General features: G+C 27.9%; 3 protein-coding genes across 5 annotated transcripts in view; 1 reads left to right on the top strand and 2 right to left on the bottom strand.

Annotated features, from left to right (window-relative positions):
* The window catches only part of LOC100575399, a 149,540-nt gene that overhangs the window by 45,147 nt on the left and 79,118 nt on the right, over positions 1-25,275 (bottom strand). The gene's annotated exons all lie outside the window — the stretch shown is intronic.
* On the top strand, positions 3,666-13,186 carry LOC100568935 (claspin). 3 transcript variants are annotated; one of them, XM_008188374.3, is made up of 19 exons: positions 3,666-3,953; positions 6,109-6,305; positions 7,010-7,158; positions 7,508-7,722; positions 7,789-7,792; positions 7,865-8,002; positions 8,073-8,296; positions 8,360-8,412; positions 8,476-8,574; positions 8,638-8,736; positions 8,799-8,873; positions 8,940-9,029; positions 9,098-9,337; positions 9,401-9,519; positions 9,582-9,718; positions 10,418-10,507; positions 11,107-11,313; positions 11,433-11,663; positions 12,518-13,186. In XM_008188374.3, exons 1-19 carry the CDS (start codon positions 3,951-3,953, stop codon positions 12,659-12,661), a joined length of 2,514 nt encoding a protein of 837 aa, XP_008186596.1. In that variant the 5' UTR covers positions 3,666-3,950; the 3' UTR covers positions 12,662-13,186. The 3 variants fall into 3 exon arrangements, with proteins under 3 accessions (XP_008186596.1, XP_016662844.1, XP_016662843.1); XM_016807355.2 differs by lacking the exon at positions 8,638-8,736; XM_016807354.2 differs by lacking the exon at positions 8,940-9,029.
* Positions 13,067-16,701, bottom strand: LOC100165918 (cytochrome c oxidase subunit 5B, mitochondrial). Its single transcript, XM_001950919.5, has 3 exons — positions 16,437-16,701; positions 15,172-15,245; positions 13,067-13,564 (listed from the first exon to the last, which is right to left on the bottom strand). Exons 1-3 carry the CDS (start codon positions 16,537-16,539, stop codon positions 13,355-13,357), a joined length of 387 nt encoding a protein of 128 aa, XP_001950954.1. The 5' UTR covers positions 16,540-16,701; the 3' UTR covers positions 13,067-13,354.

Below are 25,275 nucleotides of genomic sequence, written 5' to 3'. Positions count from 1 at the left end.
TGTTACCAATGACATTCGAAAAAATATTAAAAATCCTTAGTCACAGTTTTTTTTTTTATTAGCATTTAAAGTTCAAAAATTGACGAAATATGTAAAAATCACGAAAATTAGCAAATAATTTTGAGTTAATAATTCGTAAAAATTTTTCTTTTTAGTACTAAGATTTTAAAATGTAATACAAGATTCTTTAATGGATAATCTATCTTTACCAAAAAAAAAATATCTATAAGAAACTCAAATTAAATTTTTATGAGCATTTGAAATTCATATTTTTACAACATTTGATATTCGCTCGATTTCTCATGTGACAAAATTCTTATTTTATTGTAATTAAAAAACGAATGACTGTAGATATTTGAAAATTTCACTGAATGTCTATATTAGCATTTTCTATATACGATAAAATCTTGAAAATAGTTTGACTCTTTTTGAGCTGTGTACAGACATGGTCAGTTTTCTATTTTTTTTAGTTTTTTTTTCTATAAATATCAATAAAGTTTTATCTGTTGGGCCAAAAAGTGTAAAAATTTAATACAAGGCACTATAGCAGTTGAAAAATATTAAAAATACATAGGCACAATTTTTTTTTATAAGCATTTGAAGTTGAAATTTTGACAAAATGTATCAAATTTAAAATTGAATAATAATTTTGTAGTTAAAAAATTATAAAATGTTCAACTTTTATATCTAAGGATTGAAAATTTAAAACAAGATTGCACGTAAATATTTAACTCTGTTACCAAAAATTCTAAGAAATACATAAGCACAGTTTATTTTTATAGTCATTTTAAGTTCGAATTTGGACGAAATTACATGTTAAAAAACCTAGAATAACTATTTTAGTTATTTTGTTGTGATTGTATAATATTACTCGTGAGTACTTGAAACTTCTAGAGTATACTATTATATACCTATGATAGTATCACGGTTTGTTGTTGATGTATAACGCGTTATAAGTACCTACCTAATGGATATTGTGATATTCCTGTGTATAAGTATATAATATGTCTTATACCTAGACTGACATACCGTCTCCGCTCAGAATCGTTTTTCTTATACAGTGATACCTATTATATCATTAAATTCAAATTTAATACTATCCATTATACAGTGACCCACTCGTAACCTACTGTACAACAGAGCGACATCCACTTATCCACCTTTTTTGAGTTAAATATTTCTCGGCCAGATTTTAAATTAAGGGAACCGTTTCTTCACCAAATGTTTCGGTTTAGACCCCTCTAAAATGTACTCCCAGAGTCGGGGGTCCTCGAATCCTCCCCCTTTTTTTAGATGTATTTGAACAAATTTTAAGACAGCACTCACCAAAAGGTAAAATTTAAAAATAACAGTCACCCTAGCTAACTCCTTAGGTGTATAGTTACAATTCATATATAATATATAATAATTATTATATTATATGCCGTCTTCATATACAAGTACCTACCTAGATAAATTAGATAAATACATATACCCAGGTATCAATCAAATCATATTATTTAAATGTTTTAAAATTTAGGTAATGATTAAAATATACGTACGATAAATGAATAGGTAGATAAGAGAAGTATAATTCTTAAAAATGCAATCACATAGTTAAAACTTAAAAGAAACTGTTTTCGTACTTGTATTGCCATCATTATCAACGGTTAACTCTATTTACTGTTGCACGGTCTTTGTGATTATTTACAAATTGTAAGACACTAAAATGACATGTAGTATTATTATACATGGCAGATAATATGGGTTCAGGTTGCCTAAAAATGAAAAATTTTGGATTCCAAATTTTTTGGCGACTTCTAGAATTGAACCGTTTCAATTTTTAACGGAAACTGGTATCACCGAATACGTTAAACAATTTACTATATTCTAATAAATCACTGCAAAATATATTTTATTGAAATTAGATGGATAGCTATAATGAATATTTTATTGGTTTAAGACCAAAAGGTAAAATTGTTTGTAAATACAGTGAAACATCCATTTAACAACATTTTCCGTTTAACGAAATATTTTTGAGAACCAAACGAAATAAGAACCAAATTCATTCAATTCTATTTAAAGAAATTCTCTATAATACGATTTATTTTACGTCCCATGAGATTTCGTAACATGGTAGTTTCGCTATATCTATCAGTACGACAATAATGATAGTAATTTAATTCTTCAACAATAATTAAATTATTTATCATAGGGTTTGGATATATACAAACAATTTAAGGGATACGAATTTCTGCAGGATCGACAGTATAAATTGAATATAAAATATATTTTAAGATGATGCTTTTGATTTTCGGTCGGTACCTACCTACCTGACCTACCTAGCGGTCGGCGGTCCGCAAAGTGGACCTTCAGCAAAGGCTTCTAGTTTCTACCAACGAAACTAGTAACTAAATATACACTCTCAGGTCGCTCGGAGTCTACACATAGGTATATACACTAGCAAACGCTGTAGAAACTAGAAAGTATAGTCTCCGGCTTCCTGAGAGTTTCGTAAATTGTTGTATGTCATTAATTATTGATTAATGAACTAAGGCGGCGTTGCCGAAGTAATTCGCAAGAAGTTCTGAAAACGTCAAGCGTGTATTATATAATATCGATGGGTTTTTCAGTTCTTACTTTTTGTACTTATTGCAATTTTCCGCTGTCATACTCGGGATTTTAACTTTCTAAGGTGAGATGATTTCTTCGTGTGGAAACTGTGAAATGGATGCATGATATTCATAAATCATATCACGACAACAGGTACATTTTTAATAGGTGCAGCCCACCATGAGCGTAACTTTGGCAATTTTTATGAGGGGAGGGGGCCTTTATTTTATGTCGATATACCGTATACATAAAGACTAGATAATATACTTAATCATTGGAAAGTATAACATAATATTATCCGAGCTAAATCTTTATTATAGCATGTAAAATCAAATTAGGTACCTACATGACGAAAAAGGCTTGATAAAGTGCGATGGCATATCCAATAAAAACATTCTGCAGCATTTATGAATTCTGCGTATTACTTTATACATATTATTTACATAATATGGAATTTATTTCTAAAGTCCATAACATTATAAACATATTTAATCAATAGGTATTATATTATAATTATTATATTATATTATAATTATCATAATACATTTAATACGTAATTAATAAGTACCTATTTTTAAAAATTTTTTTTTTAATATAGAATTTATGCAATCTGTACATAAAAAAAAGTACATTAAGCATAACGGATGTTTTTTTTTTTTTTATTATAATATATTATGTAGTAGCAAGAGTGACTTGACGGAATAATTTAATACTAAACAATTAAATATGATTAATGATTATATTATAATAACTGCAGTATTAAAAAAGTTATACCTAATATAAACTTACAACATTCTAATATTAAAATTATTGAACATCTGAAACTCACACACACGGAGTAGTGCTATGCACTTACCTAGTCACTCATTGTTTGTAAAATTGTAATTTGTCACTAAAAGTACGTTTTTATTATTGTGGAGGTAAAAAAAAATGTATGATTATGATGTACGAATAAAATAATGTACACGGATAATAAATTACGATGCCCACACTGGTCGGTCTTATCATATTTAGTTCGCCACTCGCTGTTCTTTTACAGTTTTGCCCGCCAAAATGTCGAATATAGCGATAAGATAACAATTAACAATAGTCAGGACATGATTCATTTTATTCCATACTTCCATTATTCAATTGACAATTTTTTATAATTTACTTTACTTTGCTAGACCTCCTGAACTTGCGAAGGAAGTTTCAAGTTCCTCGAGTTTTTAGCGATTGCTGATTGACGAAAATTTAAATATTCAATACTTGGTACACACTATCCGCGTATTATGTGTATTGAACTGGTATTTTCTAATTACTGATTTCCAACAATATCGGTTTTCGATCTATTAAGCCGTAACAAGCAATCCACAATTATGGTAAGTATACATATTATAATTAAGTATAATAATATATTGTATATATTTACTCAATGATATTAGTATACATATTTAGTCAATATTATGTTATTGTGTACATCACAATATGGCTGAACAAATGGTTTTCAGTTGACTTGTGATGTTTCAAATTTATCTGTGCAAATTCCTCAACTAAGGAAATTAGATTCCTCTAGGTATGCCAAATGAGATTTATAATAAACATAGTAATTTTTGGCTTCATATTATAGTATACTTATGATATGTTAATAAATTATAACAATTTTAAATATACATAACTAAGCAGTAAACGCGTGTAATATGAGTTGTTTTATAATATAAATTGTTTAAATTATGAAATTATACTATAATAATTGATTACATATAGGTAGTATAACTATTTGTGTTATGGCCCTACACAAACACTATTATTAACAGATTCCTACTGACAATAATATTGATTGTGTAATGTGATTATTGATGTACTGCCGCTATAGAGAAACAAACTGATGTATGATGTTTAATAGAAAAATAAGACATTGAGTCGTGAATTTTTTTATACTGATGACATATATTGATGGAATGACAATTATTTAGTATTGTCATCAAAAGGCAGGGATTTATTTTGAACTAGTCAGTAGTTAAAGGCGGAAAGAAAATGGGTATTGACACTAATCTAGTATTCTGACCACTTGAAGAATACGTATACTGACTTATTGTTAGTAATACTGTTTATGCAAGGGTCAGGTTATGATCAGTATTGTTATATTGTAGAACCTACTATTAAATTCCAGTCAAAACATGTGGTTATCTCAATGGTTCAAGGTTGAATATTGTCATAACTTAAGTTGTTAAAAAATAATTTATCCTCGTATACTTACTTATAATTTAAGATTTCTTAATCTTTACATTTTACAATTGTTATCTTGATTGTAAAAGTTTGTAATTACAAATTTTAATCATATTTAGTTTTGATAGTTTCAATATTTTAGTAAATTGACCTGGTCAATGTTTTTAGATGTTACCTTTAAATTTAAAGCAAAAAGAATTGCGATCACTGGATGATTTCTTCCCTCACCCTATTCATGTTCTAAATTTATTGTAGCACATATTTTTATTATGCCCTTGTGTATAGATTGTATATTCTCTAATAAAAAATTTAAAAAAAAAAACCTATAAATTTGATTATATTGACGGTGGAAAGGAAAAAGGGGGTAAGCGACGTTCTTGACAAAATTTGTTTTTTTTTTTAATTAAGGCGTAAACAACATAATTCTGCATTGATTGTGCTCACCTGATTATCGATATGTTGATTATTGACGAAGTTATATTCGATAATAAAATAATCGACAGTTGCAAGGCGTAAACGCCATCAATCAAATTAAAGAGTAACCACCAAATAACAGGCTTAAGCGACAAAACAATATTTCTGAGCGTAACCACCATAGGTAGCTGTTTATGATAATTTTAAATATTATTTAAAAATATTTTTTATCGGTTTTAATTAATTGTTGGTTATTATAATTATTGATAATATCTATACCCTGATAGCATTTTGTAATAATAATATTATAATAACATAATAATAATATTGTTATAATGTTATAATAATATTTTTAGTCAATCATTTGCTATCAGGGATAAATTTTGTTCTGTTCATTTTTAATAAACAGAGTAGAATAAAATTATAATAATATTATTATTATTATGCTGGTTGTAACCACCAAAATTCAGGTTAATAACAAGAATAAGGCGTAAGCACCAAAAAGCGTAAGCGACATACTACCAATAATGTTAGACGTACGCGCTAAAAGAGTATATAAATTAACACTATGTGTAAAATAAATAACAATTCTTAATTTATTATGTTATCAACTTGTTTAGAATATAATTATCTAAAAAAATTATTTAGGTGAAAATTCAATGAAATTATTTTAAACGGCTTTAAAAAGCAGAAAAAACGGTTGTTTGGCTCTCCTGTAAAATTTATAAAATGTCGCTTACGCCATTTTTCCTTTCCACCATCGATATATTAGACCACCAATATCAAAATTAATAAAAGTAAAAGTTAACTGCTTGACTTAAACAATAAATACGTTTTTAATTTTTACTTTTATTTAAATCTTGTTTTATACTTACATTTACATTTATTTTTTAGAAGTCATCAAATAATAGTAAGACAAATATAGATGATATAAGCAGAGAAACTCAACGACTGATTAGTGATAGTCATGTGCGCTTACCATATCACAAACCTAAACAAAAGTCATTGAAAGACTTCCTTAACAGACAGAAACAATCAACTGAATACCATGTATCTATAACAGGATCCAAAAAATTACTACAAAAAGCATGGCAAGTAAAATGAAAAATATCGAGTTTAATAAATAATAGTTACCTAATGCAATCTAATTTTGGTATGGTGTATTCAGATTTAAGAAAAATATACATCCATTATTTGTAGAACATATTATACACCATTTAATATGATGTTAAAGAATACATTTTTCAAATATTTCCCACTGTGGGAAGTTTTCCATAACAAATGAAGGGTAGTCTTGATTGTGTGAGCATAGCAACCGTTTATTATAATTTTGTCGTTAGGTAGGTCTATGAAAATTATATTTATTGTAATTTGTAAGCTACTGTGATATATCAAAATGTATTATTTAATTATTGGTAATATATTTGACTATGATATCAATATACATAGTTGTAAACATTTTTATTCAGCTAAAAATCACTATTTGGGTGTAAATTATATGTTTATAAATTTTGATGTGTAAACTACTATTTATTAATTCCGAGGTTATTTTAATCATTATTAATTATTAGTTTGACTTCATTAATTAGATATTAATTTTACTGTGTGTTGTAGAGGTGAGGCTAGAGTTAAAAACATTTCTAAGTAATTTTGACATTATAAAAATAAATATAATAATATATACATATTCATAACCAACAGGTTAGTGATAACATAATACACAATAGACATAATATAATATAACAAATATTTTATTTTCTTATTTTCATTCATTTATTTATGTATATCGATTTAGGGAATTGATAGAAAGTAAAGAACAAACTGTTGAAAAATTTTACAATGAAGAGAGTGTTCAAGAAGAAAACAATGAAGAAGTAGCTTTGGATAATAGTAATACTCAAGCGGAAAAAAATTTTTCTTTAAATGATAAAAACTATGACAAAGGTTTGATATAAATTTGAATTATGTTTACGTAATACGTTTAATTGGGATACCACATAAAGGGGACAAACGCTTTATGAGGATATTAATGACAGTATGCAATGTATTGTATGTAAAATTATTCGGTTGATTTGGACAACGGAGTTTTATAATGGGGACGAATAGATCACCGCCTGATGTGTGCCAATTAATCGGATTCAATTATAATATAATAATTTGGTAAATTCAATAAGCCATTTAAATTGAAACTACCAAAATTCTCTATTAAATAATATATAATATCTACCTACCAGTTTCTTGAAAAAATTAAAATATGAATATTTTTATAGCATTTATTTGTTCTGTTGCACAGAGATTACTCTAAATGAGAACCATAACAATAGTTTATCCGAGTTTAATGACGATGAAGAAAACTATGACACTAACTCAATCATAGCAAGTGAATTATCATCTGAAGATGAAGCAATTGATGATGATGAAGATGAAGAAATTGATGATGATGAAGATAATTGTAGGCAAGGGAAAAGTTTGTGTCCAGAAGAACCTCTCACTGAAGATGAAACAGAGGTTTGTATAAATATGTTACTTTCTGTATTCAACGATTATATTAATTTTTTTTTTTATTAATTTCAGAAAGGTAATGGCAACTTAAAAAATAATTAGAATGTAACAAGTAAGTTCATTATTTTTAATCATTATAATATTATAGACACTGAAGACAAATTAAAAAGAAATATAGTTAAAACATTCATTGATGACGAAGCAGAGTCGTCTGAATTAGATTGTAGTTCAGATGATGAAGACAATCGGTCTAATAATTTTAATAATGAATCAGGAGATGAAGAAGGTAACACAAATATCTAATAAAAAAATTAATTAACAACTTTACTGTTTTTTAAAATATTTTTTTCTTTTAGACTGTGATATAGAATTTTCTAAAAATAAGAAACGTAGATTAGTTTTATTATCGGAAAGCAGTGATGATGACATGGACACTAGAGATGAAAATCATTCAAACACAGAAATTAAATTAATACCAAATTTATCACCTTTATTTAATGATTCTGAAGCTATTGCCTCTACACAACAACTAATGGGTTTTTGTTCTGGACAATTCCAATCCCAACAATTGGATGCTAAGGTTTTATATACAACTTTTATTTTTTATGTCGCTAGACAAATATATTATATTTTATATTTACAGGAAGATGATAGTCAACAAGTAGATAATTTTGAAGATAATTTTGATTCTGAAGTGTAAGTAAAATATTTATGACTTATTTTTTAAATATATTATCTGAGTAATATTTATTGTTTTAGTACACAAAACGACACTGATAGTATTACAAATGAAGATGATGCTGATGATAATGTATCTCTTAAACTAGTTTCAGCTAAAGACTTTTTTGTTGATGAAGTGTAAGTAAAATATTTATGACTTATTTTTTAAATATATTATCTGAGCAATATTTATTGTTTTAGTACACAAAACGACGCTGATAGTATTACAAATGAAGTTGATGCTAATGATGATGTGTCTCTCAAACTGGTTTCAGCTAAAGACTTTTTTGATGATGAGGTGTAAGTTTAATATTTATGAATTATTTTTAAATACAATATGTGAGTAATATTTATTATTTTAGTTCTCAAAACGACGCTGACAGTATTACAAATTCTCTCAAACTAGTTTCAGCTAAAGACTATTTTAATGATGAAGTGTACGTTAAATATTTATGATTTTTTTTTTTTATAATATAATATGTGAGTAATATTTATTGTTTTAGTACACAAAACGACGCTGACAGTATTACAAATGAAGATGATGATGTGTCTCTCAAACTAGTTTCAGCTAAAAACTATTTTAATGATGAAGTGTATGTTAAATATTTATTGATTTTTTTTTTTTTTTAATATAATATGTGAGTAATATTTATTGTTTTAGTACACAAAACGACGCTGACAGTATTACAAATGAAGATGATGCTGATGATGATAATGCGTCTCTCAAACTAGTTTCAGCTAAAGACTTTTTTGATGATGAAGCTGAGTTATCTGAATCAGACTGGAGTTCTGATGATGAAGATAGATTAGTTGGTTTAAATGACAAATTAGAAGAAGAAGAAGGTGACAAGGATAAACTAGATGAAAATATTGTTAAAGATGGATTAGATAAGATATATATGTATGGATATAAATTTATTTGTATTCATTTGGGTTTAAATTAATGTTTTTAAACTAAATTTAGGCGCCAACTTTTGGACGATGATAAGCAGCAAGTAACTGCACTCAAAGAAATGCTTCTTGAAGATGGTGAATTATATTCAGAATCCAACCGAAAAAGAAAATTTCAATGGGATGATGCTGGTTAGATTTAAATTTATTAATATGTTTTCTATGTTGACATAATATTTTTGTTTCATATACAGATCAAAATGATGTTTCCCTAAAGAGACCATTATTCTCAGACAATGAAGATGATAATGAAGATGATGTATTAAGTGATGATGACAAAACGGAACAATGGAGACATGAACGTTTTAAGCGTGAATCTTATTTATCAGAAGTAACAATTTATTATTATATATCTAAATAAAATTCAGGTTGGAACAAAAAAAACTGACAATATTTCAAAAAAAAATGTTTTTTTTATATAATTTATAAACACTCACTGTATTTATAGTGTAACATTTTTATTTTTTATTTCTTAAAAATAAAAATAATAATTAAAAAGTTTGAAACTAAATTAAAAATACACAAAATTACAAATACAATTTGTAAATCTAATTATAAGAAAAATGTTGATGGTAAAAACATTTATCTAAGTTAAGTAGTTTATTTATTAAAAATATTAATATTTTTTTGGAGTAAATTTATTTAATGTATTAATAATAATAAATATTAATAATAAGTAATAACAATATAAATTTAATATAAAATATTCATGACTGACAAACCATCTTCTCTCAGAATTATTTTTCTTATTTTATCATTGAATTAAAATTTAAAACCATCCATTACAGTGACCCACTTGTAACCTACTGTACAGCAGAGCAACATCCACTTGCCTGATTTTTACACTAATTAATTTTGAAAAAAAATATATTTTGTTTCAACTGATTAAAATATATATGGCTTTATAAAAAAAAATAACTGATCAGTAGGTGGGTTTATAATATTTATTTACTGATAAACAGTTGTACACATTACATATTATATTTATAATGTATAGTGTATATTATATTTTTATCTTTTGTTTTTCCAGAAAAATAAATACTCTGATGAGGAAGAAAGCGATGAAGAATCAAATAATATTTTACAGACATCTGTGTCAGTTGTGAAAAAAACCCATGTTGTATGTTTTATATACTAAATACTTATACCATGTTTTATATCTCCATACAAGATAGGCCACCATATTTTCTAGTTTTTCAATTATATTTAGTAATGTGGCCCACCTTGTATATATATGTTACAAGCAAAGTATAAAAACGGGCATTGGTTTTTCGAGGGCAAAGTTGGAATGAGTTAACATTATCGGGGCATTGTATACAGTGCCAATTTAGATTTGGGCATTGTAGGTTAAATATTGAATATATTAAAAATAAAATAAAATACTTTACTACATTTTTTAATAATTATAAAAAATAATTGAAATAGACGCTTCAAATATTAGTTGCTATTTAATAGTTTTTAAATCTATTATCCAGTATGGTACCTCCTACTGAAGAATTCATATTTTTATCTAAAAGTGGTTTGACTAAATGTGTGCAGTAATTAATTCACTTTGCCCGGGCAATCTCGTACATTGCCTGGCCAATGTATGAAAATGTTCATTCTTACATTGCCCAAAATGTTCGAGCATTGTACACAGTGCCCGGATTTCCTACTTTTCCCGTAACATATACAAATTAATGAATAAATAACACATTTATTTCAATTTTAATAACATAGGTGAAGTATGAAAATGGCAAAAGTAAGCTAATATCAAAAACATCCGATAGTGAAAAAAAAAATGAATCAACAGAGATAAATGAAACTGATGAAACTGATCCAAATAGTCAAATTTTAAGTACAAATTCAATTGATACAATTAAAACAAATAAAATAACAACCAATGATTTTGCTGACCTCCAACTTGTGAACACAATCACATCAAAAGTAAGATATTATGTTCATTAATGATAATTAATGTATACAATTTAATAATATACTTAGTCTGTTACCTATATTATATTAGTTTCAATATTTGTATTGTATAAATCATTAATATTTTCTAGCATAATAAATGTATAAAAGGATCATTCATGAAACGTACTGGAGACAAGTTGACTAATACATTGTTGTTCGTAAATAAAAAAACAACTAATAATGATGGCCCGAACTCTAAAAAGTATGAAGAAAAGAGAGAAATGAAGTCATTGAGTACAATCACAGCCACTGCTACCAGTAATCCATTTGCATATTTGTTGAGAAATGACAAAAAAAATGAAGTTGGTGTTGATTTAATGGTTTGTAATATTTATTTACTGTACTATAATATACCAAAAGTATACTTTTAAAATATTATTTCTAAGTTTATATATTTTATAATTTAGGTAAAGGTAACTATTATTATTATATGTACTTTGATATTGAGTAGGTCACTGTAATGATTTTGTTAAAAGAAAATGCAATAATAAATCATTGCATATAATAAAAAAGTTCTCTCAGTAGAGATGGTCTAACTTTTTGACTGTTTTATAATAATGGTTTTTGAATAATTATAATATTAAAACTTTGCAAAATTTAAATTATTTTAACCCTTTAGCTATATTAATCATAATTATTTTTCCACTAGTGAGTTATTGGTATATTATTTTACCACTTGATGCAACAGGAAATATAATGTCATACGAGTAGTAAGCTTGTACGCAAACGTTATTGTTATCTTGTTATCGGTAATCGCGTTAACATATCAAAGTGGTAAATTATTATACCTCTGCACACTTACTTTTATTACTATAATTTTACCACACACACACATTTTTTTTTTAAATTTATTAAAATATACATGTAAGCGAGTCTGGAAAAAAAGTTTGGGCTCAAACAAAGCAAAAGCGCCTTATGCCATACAGTTATTTAGTAATAGAAAATATCTACTTTTGAACCTCCCATTGTCTACCTCTGACATCCCTCAAAGTAGATTATCAGACAATTTTTCTTCAAGAAAAACGAGAAAACAATAAAAACACCCATTCATTGTAAAACAAGAGTATAATATAATATATATTGTATTGCTGTGCTGTGCTGAAAACCTTAAAAATAATAAATAAATCATCCTATAATCAACAATATGGTTTAAAATTACTTTTTTACTTTTTAGAAAATAGAGAAAACAGATAATACTATCAATGTTAGTAAAACATCTATTTGTGTTAAAACAACCTCACAGCTTCATCAAGAGAAAATTCTACAAACAGCCAAACTCAACAAATTAACCAACAGCATATTGAAACAATTTGAATAATAATCGTGTAATTTACATTTATGTATTCAAACAGTTATAGGCTAAGATAATACTTTAATCTTAAGTTTTGTATATAATCATGTTTATTTATGTTTTTATTATTTCAAGATAATTTTAAATTTATTATATTACAACAAAATATTTTACAAAAATAAGTACATTATACCTAATATGTAATTATACTTAATGCCATTAATAAATTGAAATTATTTATGTTTATAAAATTAAAATTTTTTTGTTCAAGTTGAAAATATATTATCAACTTAAGTGGAAAACTGTCAAATCTAAACAAAACGGTTTGTTTAAAAACAAGTGTAGGAATAATTTAAAACTGTAAAAATGTCTATTTTGTTTTTCATATAGAACACAATTACCTCACAGATATATACAATAAAAAAATCTTTATTTAATTTAATATAATATTTATAATTGATTATTTTACCAAAACTACAAATGACAGTGTTTGTCGAATTAACAATGTGAACAGTTTAAGTACTTAAAATACTAAAATATATTATTCTAACATTCTTTTTTTTTTTTTCATAAGCCTTACTTATTTTCGTTAAACAATTTAATAACAATCAACTGTTATTGATTCCAAAGATGAACTTTTTAATAACATAACAATTTAACAGACAAAAAATATATCATTTGAACCAGGACTATATACTTGTTATAACAAACATTTACTGTTCATACAAGCGCTTCCTTGAATTCTAATTTAAACCAATGTCCACAATAACAACGTTTTGGTTCTCCAGAATGTAGCCACATCCATTTGACATGAGATGCGTCTTCTTCACAGACACAGCCAATAATTCTTGCTTCAAAGGCAGATGGAACTAAAGTGGGTTTATCACTGGTACCCACGCCACGCTTTATAGCTTTCAAATTGTATGGATCCTATAAAAAAAATATATATGATATTGATATTATAGAAAATGTATGACACAACAGATAATTTGAGGATATTTTTTAAACATAATAAAATTATTGTTATACAAAAAAATGCATGTTTTAAAAAATATTGCTTTCATTATAGAAGTATTTTTTAAAGATAATTTATGCGATAAACTCTGAAATTATTTTTTAATTTTAACGAAATTTTTATAATTATAAGTAAATAGACAGTGGCATAACCAGAGGTCCACAAGAGCCATTCTTTAGATTGGTACTTAAATATGTATATACAATGTATTCGTTTCTGATTTCATTAGTCTCTCAATTACCTTAATTCTACCTAAATTAGTATATTACCCAACAATAAAATGCTGCTTACTATTTTAATCTTTACAAAATATCACAGACATATTATTCTAACTGAATCAAATTGTTTTGTTGTTTAAAAAGAAATACAATTAAATTATTTTTTTGTTAAAGAAATAAAATGGCTGCTTTTAAATGTATAAGAAGTATTTATTAGTATAAAATATAAAACTAATTTATTTAAAACAAATTTTATAGAAACTAGGTATATTTGTATATTAGATTGGTACAATGATAATTATTTTTTAATTTGAATTCAATATAATATTATATAAACAAAATTATACTTACAATAAACTATTTTCTTATAGCATTGATTTCATTTTAGTAATAAGCAATAATACACTTGTTGCAACAATAATAGGTAATAAAAACATTTTACAACTTAAAACTGTTTGCAATAATGTAGCACCCCCTAAAATGTATACTTGTCTTAGGGGAGCAATTATTATCAACAAATTTAATGCATAAAAGAATATAATGTTTGTTTCGTGTTTAATTTTTATAACTGTATTAAGAAAAAGTAATGCGCAATTGATAAAAACTGAATGAATTCTTAAGTAAAGTAACTAAAATTTAGATACTAAATAGATCTAGGTATTTAAAAGATTTAAAAAAATTATTTGGTACTCCAAACTTTACACATAAAATTTTTTAAGAAATAATTCATGATTTAACAAACGAAAGCTTTTTGCACATCTAAGAATAATATCCATTGACCATCACATACTTTAAAACTATTATCATTATTTTTAGAACAAAGTTATCAACCATAAGTGTTATGTTTTGTAGAGATTCCTTTTGAAACCAAAATTTTTATTAGAGAAAAAAGACTTTCAAGTATTTGAAAGTCGTTAATAAATACTTTGATAATTTCCAATTAACATATAATGTATCTTCTTTTTTAAATAATGGTAACTCTTTACAATTTAATGGTAAATTTTTAAATGCATTAAAATAAATTAATGTTAATTGACAAACATGTAATTTTGGGTTTGTCCCCTCCCCTACATTCATAAATTCTAGCTATACCATTATAAGTAGGTATTTTTAATAGTTGATTATATTTTAAGTTAACTTTTTAAATCCCTTGAGTATTTTGATTAACTTTGAATATAACAGACATTTTTTTAAAGTTAAAAATCTTTCTAAAGTACAGAAAATAATTTTACTATGTATTAAATCATAATATATAATAAAGCTACAAAAAAAAAATGTTAAACTATATGCTTAAATAAACTTACATCATTTCCAGCTAGACGCAAGAGCATTTCTTTTTTTTCAATACCAGTAGCTAAATCCAAAGGATCGGGAAACCCTGAAATAGAAATTGTACCAAAAAATGATTTAAGTATTATTTTAGTTATTTTTAAGTGCGTACAATTAAATATGTTCAAATAAAATAATATATTTTTCTAGTTATATTAGGTACCTACCCATACAAATTTTTAGTTAGGTACTTTTTATAGTTTCAAGACATGGACATGAAAGGTAAAGATCTAAAAAATTTACCCTAGCCCCTAGGTAAGTTTTATCTAAATATTTAATTACTCCAGAAAACTACATGGGAATTATATTGAATGATGCCTCGAATGATGCTATTAATAAGCCAGTCTTCATATTTGATTACTTCAAAAAAGTTAAAAAAGCCCTTAAAATAAAAAAAAAAAATGGGTAAATGACAAATGTTGAAATAAGCAAAATATGCTCCATAAAATTTTCATGTTTGAAATTTTAATGTCATGAAACAAAATATTCTGTGCTGACTTAGCATATTATACAATCAAAAATAATAAATATGCAAATGCATACATATCTAAGCTCGACTAATAAGTATTAGCAATGTGTGATTATCTTATTGTGTCATTCATGCAATGTTTCATTGTATATTAAATATCAAATTTGCTTATTGTTCCATTATATTGAGCATTGTATGTACGGATTGTAAATTGTCTATTTTCATAAATAAAAAAAATATTTATTTAAATAAGCGTATTTTTTTTTTAAATGTTGTAATTATCTGTAAAACTTGATTCCTGCTGCCCAATAAAATTTAGAAATAGAATTTCAAGTTCTTTTGACACCTTTATAGTTATACCACTGAATATTTCTAAAATATTATCAAGCTACTCAACCTTAGTAGTTATTATTAAATTCATTACTACCTATCTTATCTAAAAGGTATTGATTACAATATGTGAGTTGACCTTTAAATAGTTGTATAGGTTATTATATTATAAATACTTACAGATTTGATTCATTGGGTATAATGCATCAAATTTTTAGTAATTTTTCTAGAAACTAATAAGATTTTTGTGAAAAGTTACCTAATATTAATAAGCAGTCATATAAATCAATAATTCAAAAAAATATCATAATTCATTGATTTTTAATAGTTAATAACTATCACATAATCTGTAAAGAATTCATGAAAAGGCTACCTATTTTTAACAATACCTAGGATTAATTAAAAATGAAAAATGAAAAATGCATATTTTTGAGTACTCACCTTCATCATTGACTTTGGTGAATTTTGCGTTAGAAGCAGAAAACATTCTACTTGGATTCCTAAAAATTATCTTTGAGCTCAAGGCTAAGAGTTTAGAATTCATTTTTTCGGATACAGTGAAATCTAATTACAAAAGAAAGGACGGGTACGGAGGTAGGTAATATTCGCAATTCAGCTAACGGTGAAAAAATGTTTAGGGACTAGTGATGACGGTGAAGAAGTAACTATAAAAATTAAAAAAAAAAAAGGCACAGCGTTATCAGCAATCCATAGAGCTAATAAGAACAGTCCGGCACACCAGCAAGAGGACATACGATTGATAAGAATATCACATGTTTCGCCGAGTCGGGTGTATATAAATTAAAATAATAATTTATGGAGGTAAATAATATATTTAACTTTAAAAAAAATACGTATTAATTTGAAAACGTTATCCTTATTCCTTATCGTATGGATATTAAAGTTTTTTTTTCATTAGTAAATTCGTATCATGGTTTCACGTCTTACGTAGAAATAGTCACTGCTAACATTTACACAAAGTCTTAGGTATGTCGAACTTCGTCCCACAAAGCATTTGATAATCATAACTATTGTATCAAGCTTTAACTTCAATTGGAATTTAAATAATTAAAATTAAAATCTATTTAAATACTTGGTATTTATATTAAATGTTTAATTTTAATTTTGTGTTCATTGAAAATTAAATAGTTGACACTTAATCGAAATATTATATGTGGTTTAATTACGCTTACAAATAATTTATAATAACCTAGCTGAACCCGTGCACTTCGTTGCCCATTAAGTGTACCAACTATATGTGACTCAAACTTTGTTCAATTTGTCATTTAATATTCGGTGTATGGTTTCAAAATCAATCTTAACTTTTCCGTTGCCCGGAATAAAAATTCTGATTCGCAGCAGTACCTACGTTATCAGGTAGGCAATCTACCTGCGGTAGATCGCGGACCCCGTGCTGTATGTACGTTAGGGTTAGTGTATGATTTAACTCTAAAGTATCAAAGTTATACCAAGTTTGTCGTATTCTAGCTATGGTGGATTGATATAATCAATTAATACAAACTCCGAACCTAACCGTACTAAAATCAGATGAATAAACGCAAACGCATAAAAAAAATTCATTCAAATCGGTCTAACCATTTAGGGAGAGTTCAGTCACAACACACGTACAGTAGAATTATTGCGCTTAGCAACACATTCTGCGATTTCAACAAACATGCCCGATTAACCAATAGCAACCATGGGCGGCTCCAGTGCCTTGGTTAGGGGGGGGGGCAAGTTATAATTTCACAAAATCTTTTAACAAAAAGAAAACAAACATTTTTATAAAACAAATTCAAGTCGTCTATTTTTATTCCATTTACCCAGCAGGTACATCGTATACACCGTCATACCTCTATGGCCCATATCTTCCATATGACAATATTATAATAATTTAATATGCATTTATTTTAACAATATATATTTTTATAAATACGGGCGTTGGGGGAGCCACGGCCCCTAGGGCCCCCCCCCCTGGAGCTGCCCCTGATAGCAACCAATATAATATAATGCACTGTTGCGCCACTGTTGTATTTTTGACATACAGATTTGAGATTTCCTACCTTTCCGGTGGATTTTCCTAAAATTTTATATCGTAAAAACCTTCTCCTGGCAGTTACAAACATCTTAAAAAAAATTTGAGCCAAATCGGACCAGCCGTTCTCGATTGATGAATTGTTATACATTTTTGTCTCCATTTTTATATATATAGATTTAAGTATTCAAAAATATTCTTATTATTATATTATTTATCTAGATAAATTACCACAGATAACCATTACATTTATCTAGACGATACAATTAGATAATTTAATAATTTTTATCTAGATAATTCCCAACACTGGTTATTGAAAAAAAAAAGCGTAAATAAAAATTTTTTTCCTTAATCCGTGACTATAATTGTGTCTTAAACGAAACATTTCTCGTGAGTTGTGGGATATGAAGTTAGTAACCACGTACTGCCAGTGGCGTCTAAGTGGCCTTCACGCCTTGTAGTTGGTTTCGTGCGGGCTGTTGGATTTCGCTAGTATAGCCGGTGACACCGTAACCGGCGGGCAGCCGGTGCCTCGCACCGGAGGAGTTTCGGCCGTTAACGGTAGACAGGTAACGACCACCGTCGAGGTGTCGTTCATCTCTGGCGGACGGCCGGCGGCTGGCCGGTAGACCGCCGTCCGTCGACCGCAAACCTCCGTGGCTCTTGACAAGCGCTCAGTGCTTATATTATAAGGTCCACGGTTGTAACCGAAGGGCATTAAAACATTTAAAACCCGGGAAATCTCGTGTCAGTGGCGTATTTAGGAATTTTGCTAGGGGAGGGGGGATGAAATCAGGACCGTATTTGAACATTTTGCGCCCCGGGGCAACATATTTTACCACCACCCAAAAAGTTATTTCCTAAAATTATTATTTTGGGTCATGATTTGTGGCTCATAAATGTAGTGAAATTTTGAAATTTTTTTTTGGAAACCTTTGTTTTTCAATGAATTAAGAACAATCACTGATGCAAATAGAATTTGTCGGTCAAACTTAGTTTCAAAGTTATACACGAGTTAGCAAATTCCCACCCGTTGGGGTTTTTTTTTTTATTAAATTTCTTTATTAACAATATAATATATTATAGTAAGTACAATAAGTAATTTCTGACTTCACCAAAATTATAAGGATAAAAACTCACATTTACAAAAAAAAATCAAAAATATAATTTTTGGTATTTTAATAATAAGATTTTAAGGTTTTGAAGTAGTTTTTTTAATCTCTGAACTTCTACAGAAAATTTGACCGAATTTTTTTATAGTACCATCATTAAGCGTGGAATGAACAAATGTTGAAGAAAACAATTCACGAAAATCTATTTGCAGCTAAACTGCATTCCTTCTAATATATTTCATATTTTCATTTATTAGTTGAAAAAATTAAAAATTGCATTTTTTTCTGATCTTAATTTTATTAGTCATCAAGACGTAGGTATTACGTGAAAGTAAAATAAACATTATTATTATGTCGTATTTTACTTAGGTATTTATAACAACTTCGGGCTGCAATCATGCCGTTGTCAGTTAATAGTCATCCAAGGAATTTTTATTATTGTTACTATAAAAAATGATTTGAGAAAATATCATTCTAAAATAAACTTTGAAGAAATCTCCACCAAATCACAATACATAAGGAAAAGAACATTTTACATAATTTCAAGGTAAAACTATGTTGGCTTAATAATAAAAAAAGTTCATGTAAATTTACCGTCCCCTAAGTACCACAAGGAGGGGCAATGGCCCACCCTGCCCCACTCATAAATATGAGCCTGGATGAAATATATAATAATACACCCATAAATACGTACATAATATACGTTTTTAAAATCCCTTGAATCGTTTTTAAAATCATTTGAATGCAGTGAGACCACATTTCATTAAGCGGCCCTTATCGATTATGTCTTTTTCAAGAAATATTAATTTTTAATATGTTCATTTGAAGTAGATAAAAATAAACTAATACACTACAATTTTCTTTGTTAATTTTCTTTATATTCAATTTTCTTTATTTGTTGCTACTGAAAGTCCTTACGATACCTGCGTGATACTATTACCATTATATCACATAACACATATGTGTTGAAAGTTTTTTTTATGGTTAGGGAAAATTGCCAAAGTAAAAAACAAATTGCGTACAATTTGCTATGTTAAATTTTAAAATTTAAAATAAAAATAAAATGTCATTGAATTTAATTTATTAGATAATATAATAATACGATATAATATAATATATAACATAATAATGTTAATTAATTTTTTTTTCATCCCATCAATATAATAATATAATGAATCCATAATTGAATTAAATTTATTAGTACAATCATATTATGATATTAGGTAATATTCTTGGTTCACATTGCCCGGGCAGGGCCACATTGACCGGGCAAAGTGTACTTTGCCCGGTATTCCACATTACCCGTAACATATACAATGTATATTATACATAATTCTACTGTACGTGTGTTGTGATTTATCTTTGTATAATATATAATTCTACTGTACGTATGATTGTAAGCGAACTCCTCCTAAACGGTTGGACCGATTTGAATGAATTTTTTCGTATGAGTTTGGGAGACGCCCTGGATATTTTAGATTCACAAATCATCGCCCTAGGTCCAACCAGGGGATGTGCTCAAACGGGGATTTAGAGATTTACGGTGGAAATTTTTGTTTATTAATGGTTGCCATGGGTTTTAAAACTAATATAATAATAATTATTGGTTGTGGTGAAATCAGTGTATTCATTCAATGCATTTAATTTTTTTGTATGCTGTGTTTTGATATTATATGTATCGCAATTATTTAGATATTGTGTGTATTATACTTACAATGCCACGTCTTCGTGGATGAGGAGGAAATATTGGTCGACAGACTCAGCATTCACAATTGGTCCAGCCGTTTAGGAGGAGTTCAGTGACATACTTGGTATAACTTTGATAATTTAGAGTTAAATTATAAAGTTACGTACAAACAGCACGGGGTCCGCGATCTACTGCAGTAGTAGATTGCCTATCTGATAATATACTGCTGCGAACCAGAATTTTTATTACAGGCAACAGAAAAGTTAAGATACATTTTGAACACCATACACCGAATATTAAATAATGAATTGAACAAAGTTTGAGTCATATTATAGAGTTGGTACATTTAACGAGAAATGAAGTGCATGGAATCAGCTAGTATGATATAAATTTCAAGTGTATACGGTTATTTATTTTTAAATTACAACAAAATAAGAAAGTAGGTAGCTATTTGAGAAATCCAGTGAATATCCAATGTTATAAAAATTTGAACTTCAAATTAATCAATTTAAATTATAAAAACATTTTCATAGAATAATACACATGTTTTATCATAAACTTTACATAATTATGCCCATATTACTACCAATAATGAGACCATTATGCTAATTAGTTATAATGTGATGGTCTATAACAACTACTCCACCATAAATAAGTAACATAAGTTACAATAATGTTGTATTTCTGTAAAACCATATTTAAGGATATTATATATAATTTATCCTTATTAGTTAGTATAAACATTTTAATAACTCAGAAACTACCTACTTATTAGAATTTTGATTTAGATTCAACGACATTTTCAAGAAAATTACCCTCTAAATACTTTGAAGTGAAAAGGGGGAAGGCCCTCATAAGAAAATAAGAAGTTTGTACCGCTACAGAAAACTCCTTAAAAGTTCCAAGTACCCATGATTTATAAATATTATTTTCAAATAATAACAAAATAACTTAAATGGTTATTCTTTGTTTGACTTAATTCTGTCCAAATTTGAACTTAAAATATCTATAAAAAAAAACCATGTCTGTATATTTTTAGATTTTATGGTTACAATATAAACTACATAATATGAGAAACCTTATTTTAAATTTTCAATGTTTAGCTATACCTACAAAAATGGAACATTTCTAACATTTTTAACTACAAATGTTGTCTAAATTTAAATTTGAAATGCTTTTAAAAAAAAGAACAAAAAAAAAATTAAAATATCTAAAAATAGCCTAACTGGTTGACATTTTATGATCTATATAAAATGTAAAAATTAAGATTTGATGAAAATGTCTAGTATCTTTAGTTATTGTGTAACCATTTTTTTATAAGCATTTAAAATTCAAATTTTGATAAAACTTGCAAATAATTTTTTAGTTAAAATGTATAAAATGTTTAATTTTTATAACTGAGGATTGACCATTTAAAACAAGGTTTCTCATAAGTAATTTATATTGCAACCAAAAAATCTAAGAAAATGGTTAAACAGTTTTTTGTTATAGATATTTGAAGTTCAAATTTTGACGAAATTAGATATTTAAACGACGAAAATCAAAAATTTGGTTACCCTTTGTTATTATTTAGAAATATTATTCATAAATCAAGGGCATTTGAAGCTTTTAAGGAGGCTCCAGCATATTGTGTTGGAACTTCCACAACTTGTAACAGGTGTGGTGGTATGCCTGACAAATCCAATGCGTTCTAAAACTCTGCTGGATAATTTACAGTTTCATTGGTATCGCAGACTGTATTGATAGATTTGTATGACACCAAGTCCCTTGGCAACAACTGTTGTATCTTCAAATTCAAATCGTCGACATCCACATTTTTTTCTGCTAAAATTACTCTTTCTGCCAGCCACTCAGTAGCGGATCCAGAAGTCACCCAAGAAAGGGGGGGGGGGTGAATTAAAAAAAATTAAATTGTCTTTTTGCTTAGCCACATATTATAATAGAAAATAACGTTAAGGAGACAACTCAAGAGGAGGGGACGAACGCCACTTCGCCTTCCTCGTATTCGCCACTTTGTTTGGCAATTTTATGCATCCAGTATTTTTATTTAAAGCTACATTTCCATCGTCGATATCTAACAGTTGTTATAAGTGAAAAGACTCCTAATGATTTGTCCTTTTATGTTCTTTAAGTGAAAATACTCTACAGGAAATGGGTTCTAATGACAAAACGGCGGCGGTTGTATAGGCGCCGGTGACCGTGACCGGATGCATGGCGGTGGAAATGGCACCGGCTTGCCATTAGTTTATGATATATTTGTTATATTTTGCTCACATTTTATATATATAAAATTGTTTTTCGTTAGCTCAGTCTGCTAACAGATTATTTCAGAAAAGTTTCGATAACCAATAACTATATCAGAAGGTACACATTGTTTCCACCAGAGCACGTTTTGTTTACCGGTAAAATATATTTGTTGGTCACGACATTCTTGAGGCCTATGCCACCACCACACATCCGGTCGTAACCGCCGGCGCCTATACAACCGCCGCCGTCTTGTCATTAATAAACATTTCCTGCAGACACATTTCTTGCCATTTGTACTAATAACACGTCAATCGATTAAAGAAATCGATAAAAATACTAATAGCTTTCCCAACCGTACATAAAACTGCAAAGTAGACATTTCCTTATATGATTAACTAATCGCATGTCAATCGCACTATCTCGACAATAGGAGACAATTCCTTCCATTAGGTGGCGTATCATGCCATTAGGAGTCTTTTCAATTAAAGAACAATCAATAAAAGAACAAACCACATATCCAGTCATACCCGCCAGCGCCTATACAACCACCACTCTCCATTGATCGTTCACCGCATAGGCGCAAATAGGTGATGGGGGGGGGGGCTAAGAGTTTCTATACCCCCTCCCCCCCAAATTTCAAACACTATTTACGCCACTGGTTCGCCGCCGTATTGTCATTAGGAGATATTTCCTGCCATTTAAAGCATTAGCTATTTGAATATCGTTAAATCTATATACTAATAGCTTGCAAGTTCGTACATAAAACTGCAAAGTAGACATTTCTTGCCATTTAACTAATTGCATTCTGACATTCCGGCAAAATTCCTTAATATTATAAAATGATCATATGGATAAGGTTAGGATGCACTTGGTTTCATTGAGGTCAAATCTGCACATAATCGTAAAATCGTGTGGTATTATGCTAAGAAATTTAGAAAAAATCAAAAATTATATAGATTTTCTCGATTTTTTAAAACCTGTAGGCCTAACTGAGTTGTTGAATAGAATTGTAGTCGCGCACCCAATAAAATTTAATTTAAAGCTTGAGGCTTTTTATAACCAGTCCCATGTAGAAAATTCATCATTAAATAGGTCATTCAAGACATCGGCCCATTCAATTATTATCGATTCTGATATAGGTGTATTAATAAATCGGGCTTTTACAATATTATTAAACGAAGAACAAATGTTACGTATTGTATCATTATTTTTGTAAACAATGATTCACGTCATTTGACAATCCAACTTTAAAATATAAATTTAGTGGTCGACTAGCATTACAATATTATAAATTAATTAATAATTTATGGTTCGCAATATGCGATTACCTATAATGCCTGATGCCCATACATTTCTAGAATTCAATTCCTGTCAAAACGCACAACGACATCCATTTACCAAGATATCGAGGCATTACTATAGTGAAAACTAATGAGAAAAGAGGTAAAAATATGACTCTAATACTAATAAGCAAGAACCCTTGAGTTATGGGCTTATTGTCAAACCGTTTGATGACGTCCCATTAGAGTTAAGGATGCTGCAGCAAGTGAAAACGGGAGGTTCTTTTCTCTTCATGAGGCATTGGTGAGTGATGTGGATATATGTCCTATTATGATACGGGTAATGGAGATCTCCTATTTTATAGATGTTGTCTTGATGTTGTCAAGGAAAGGCCAATGATAGGTGGCTCTTTTGATCTCGTGTAATTTGGTCGACAAATTGTCGAGAAAAAATCGTGTTTTATGTAAAAAATTTAACCAAATTATACATGTCAAATTCGCTATAAAATATTCTAATATTGGCTGTGTGTGTAATTGTAAGTATAAAAAAGAGTAAAAATATAAGGAAAACTGTAGTGTAATAACTAATAATGTAAGGTTATAATATAAATATATTTTTTAAGTAATTGATGTATTCACTACCGATATTTCCTTATTTTTATAGTTTGTAAGTGTTCTTTCTAAAAAATTTTTTTCAATTTTTATATTTTGAAATTGAAATGCTGCATTTAGACTGTTGATATTAATGTACGTTTTAGATTCTGAGTGGAACGATGAATGTATTGATTTTACAATGATGTGCGTTTTTTTTTATTTTTTATTTTTTATTTATTTATTTTTTTTATTTATTTTTTTTTGTGTCTGTGTACACAATAAGTAGTCGATAATAATGCTTCGATTTCAACTTCAGTATCTTGTT

The sequence above is a fragment of the Acyrthosiphon pisum genome, chromosome X, assembly GCF_005508785.2.
Source record: "Acyrthosiphon pisum isolate AL4f chromosome X, pea_aphid_22Mar2018_4r6ur, whole genome shotgun sequence".
Taxonomy (NCBI): Eukaryota; Metazoa; Arthropoda; class Insecta; order Hemiptera; family Aphididae; genus Acyrthosiphon; species Acyrthosiphon pisum.
This window is presented reverse-complemented; position numbering and strand designations above follow the sequence as displayed.

Bases quoted from the DNA above. Each gene is read 5' to 3' on its own strand.
- LOC100568935 (XM_008188374.3), top strand. The intron at 11,314-11,432 runs GTAAGATATTAT...AATATTTTCTAG, and splicing joins TGAACACAATCACATCAAAA to CATAATAAATGTATAAAAGG. The intron at 11,664-12,517 runs GTTTGTAATATT...TTTACTTTTTAG, and splicing joins AAGTTGGTGTTGATTTAATG to AAAATAGAGAAAACAGATAA.
- LOC100165918 (XM_001950919.5), bottom strand. From the start codon at position 16,539: ATGAATTCTAAACTCTTAGCCTTGAGCTCAAAGATAATTTTTAGGAAT. The intron at 15,246-16,436 runs GTGAGTACTCAA...TTTCTATTTCAG, and splicing joins CACCAAAGTCAATGATGAAG to GGTTTCCCGATCCTTTGGAT. The intron at 13,565-15,171 runs GTAAGTTTATTT...TTTTTTTTATAG, and splicing joins TGCGTCTAGCTGGAAATGAT to GATCCATACAATTTGAAAGC.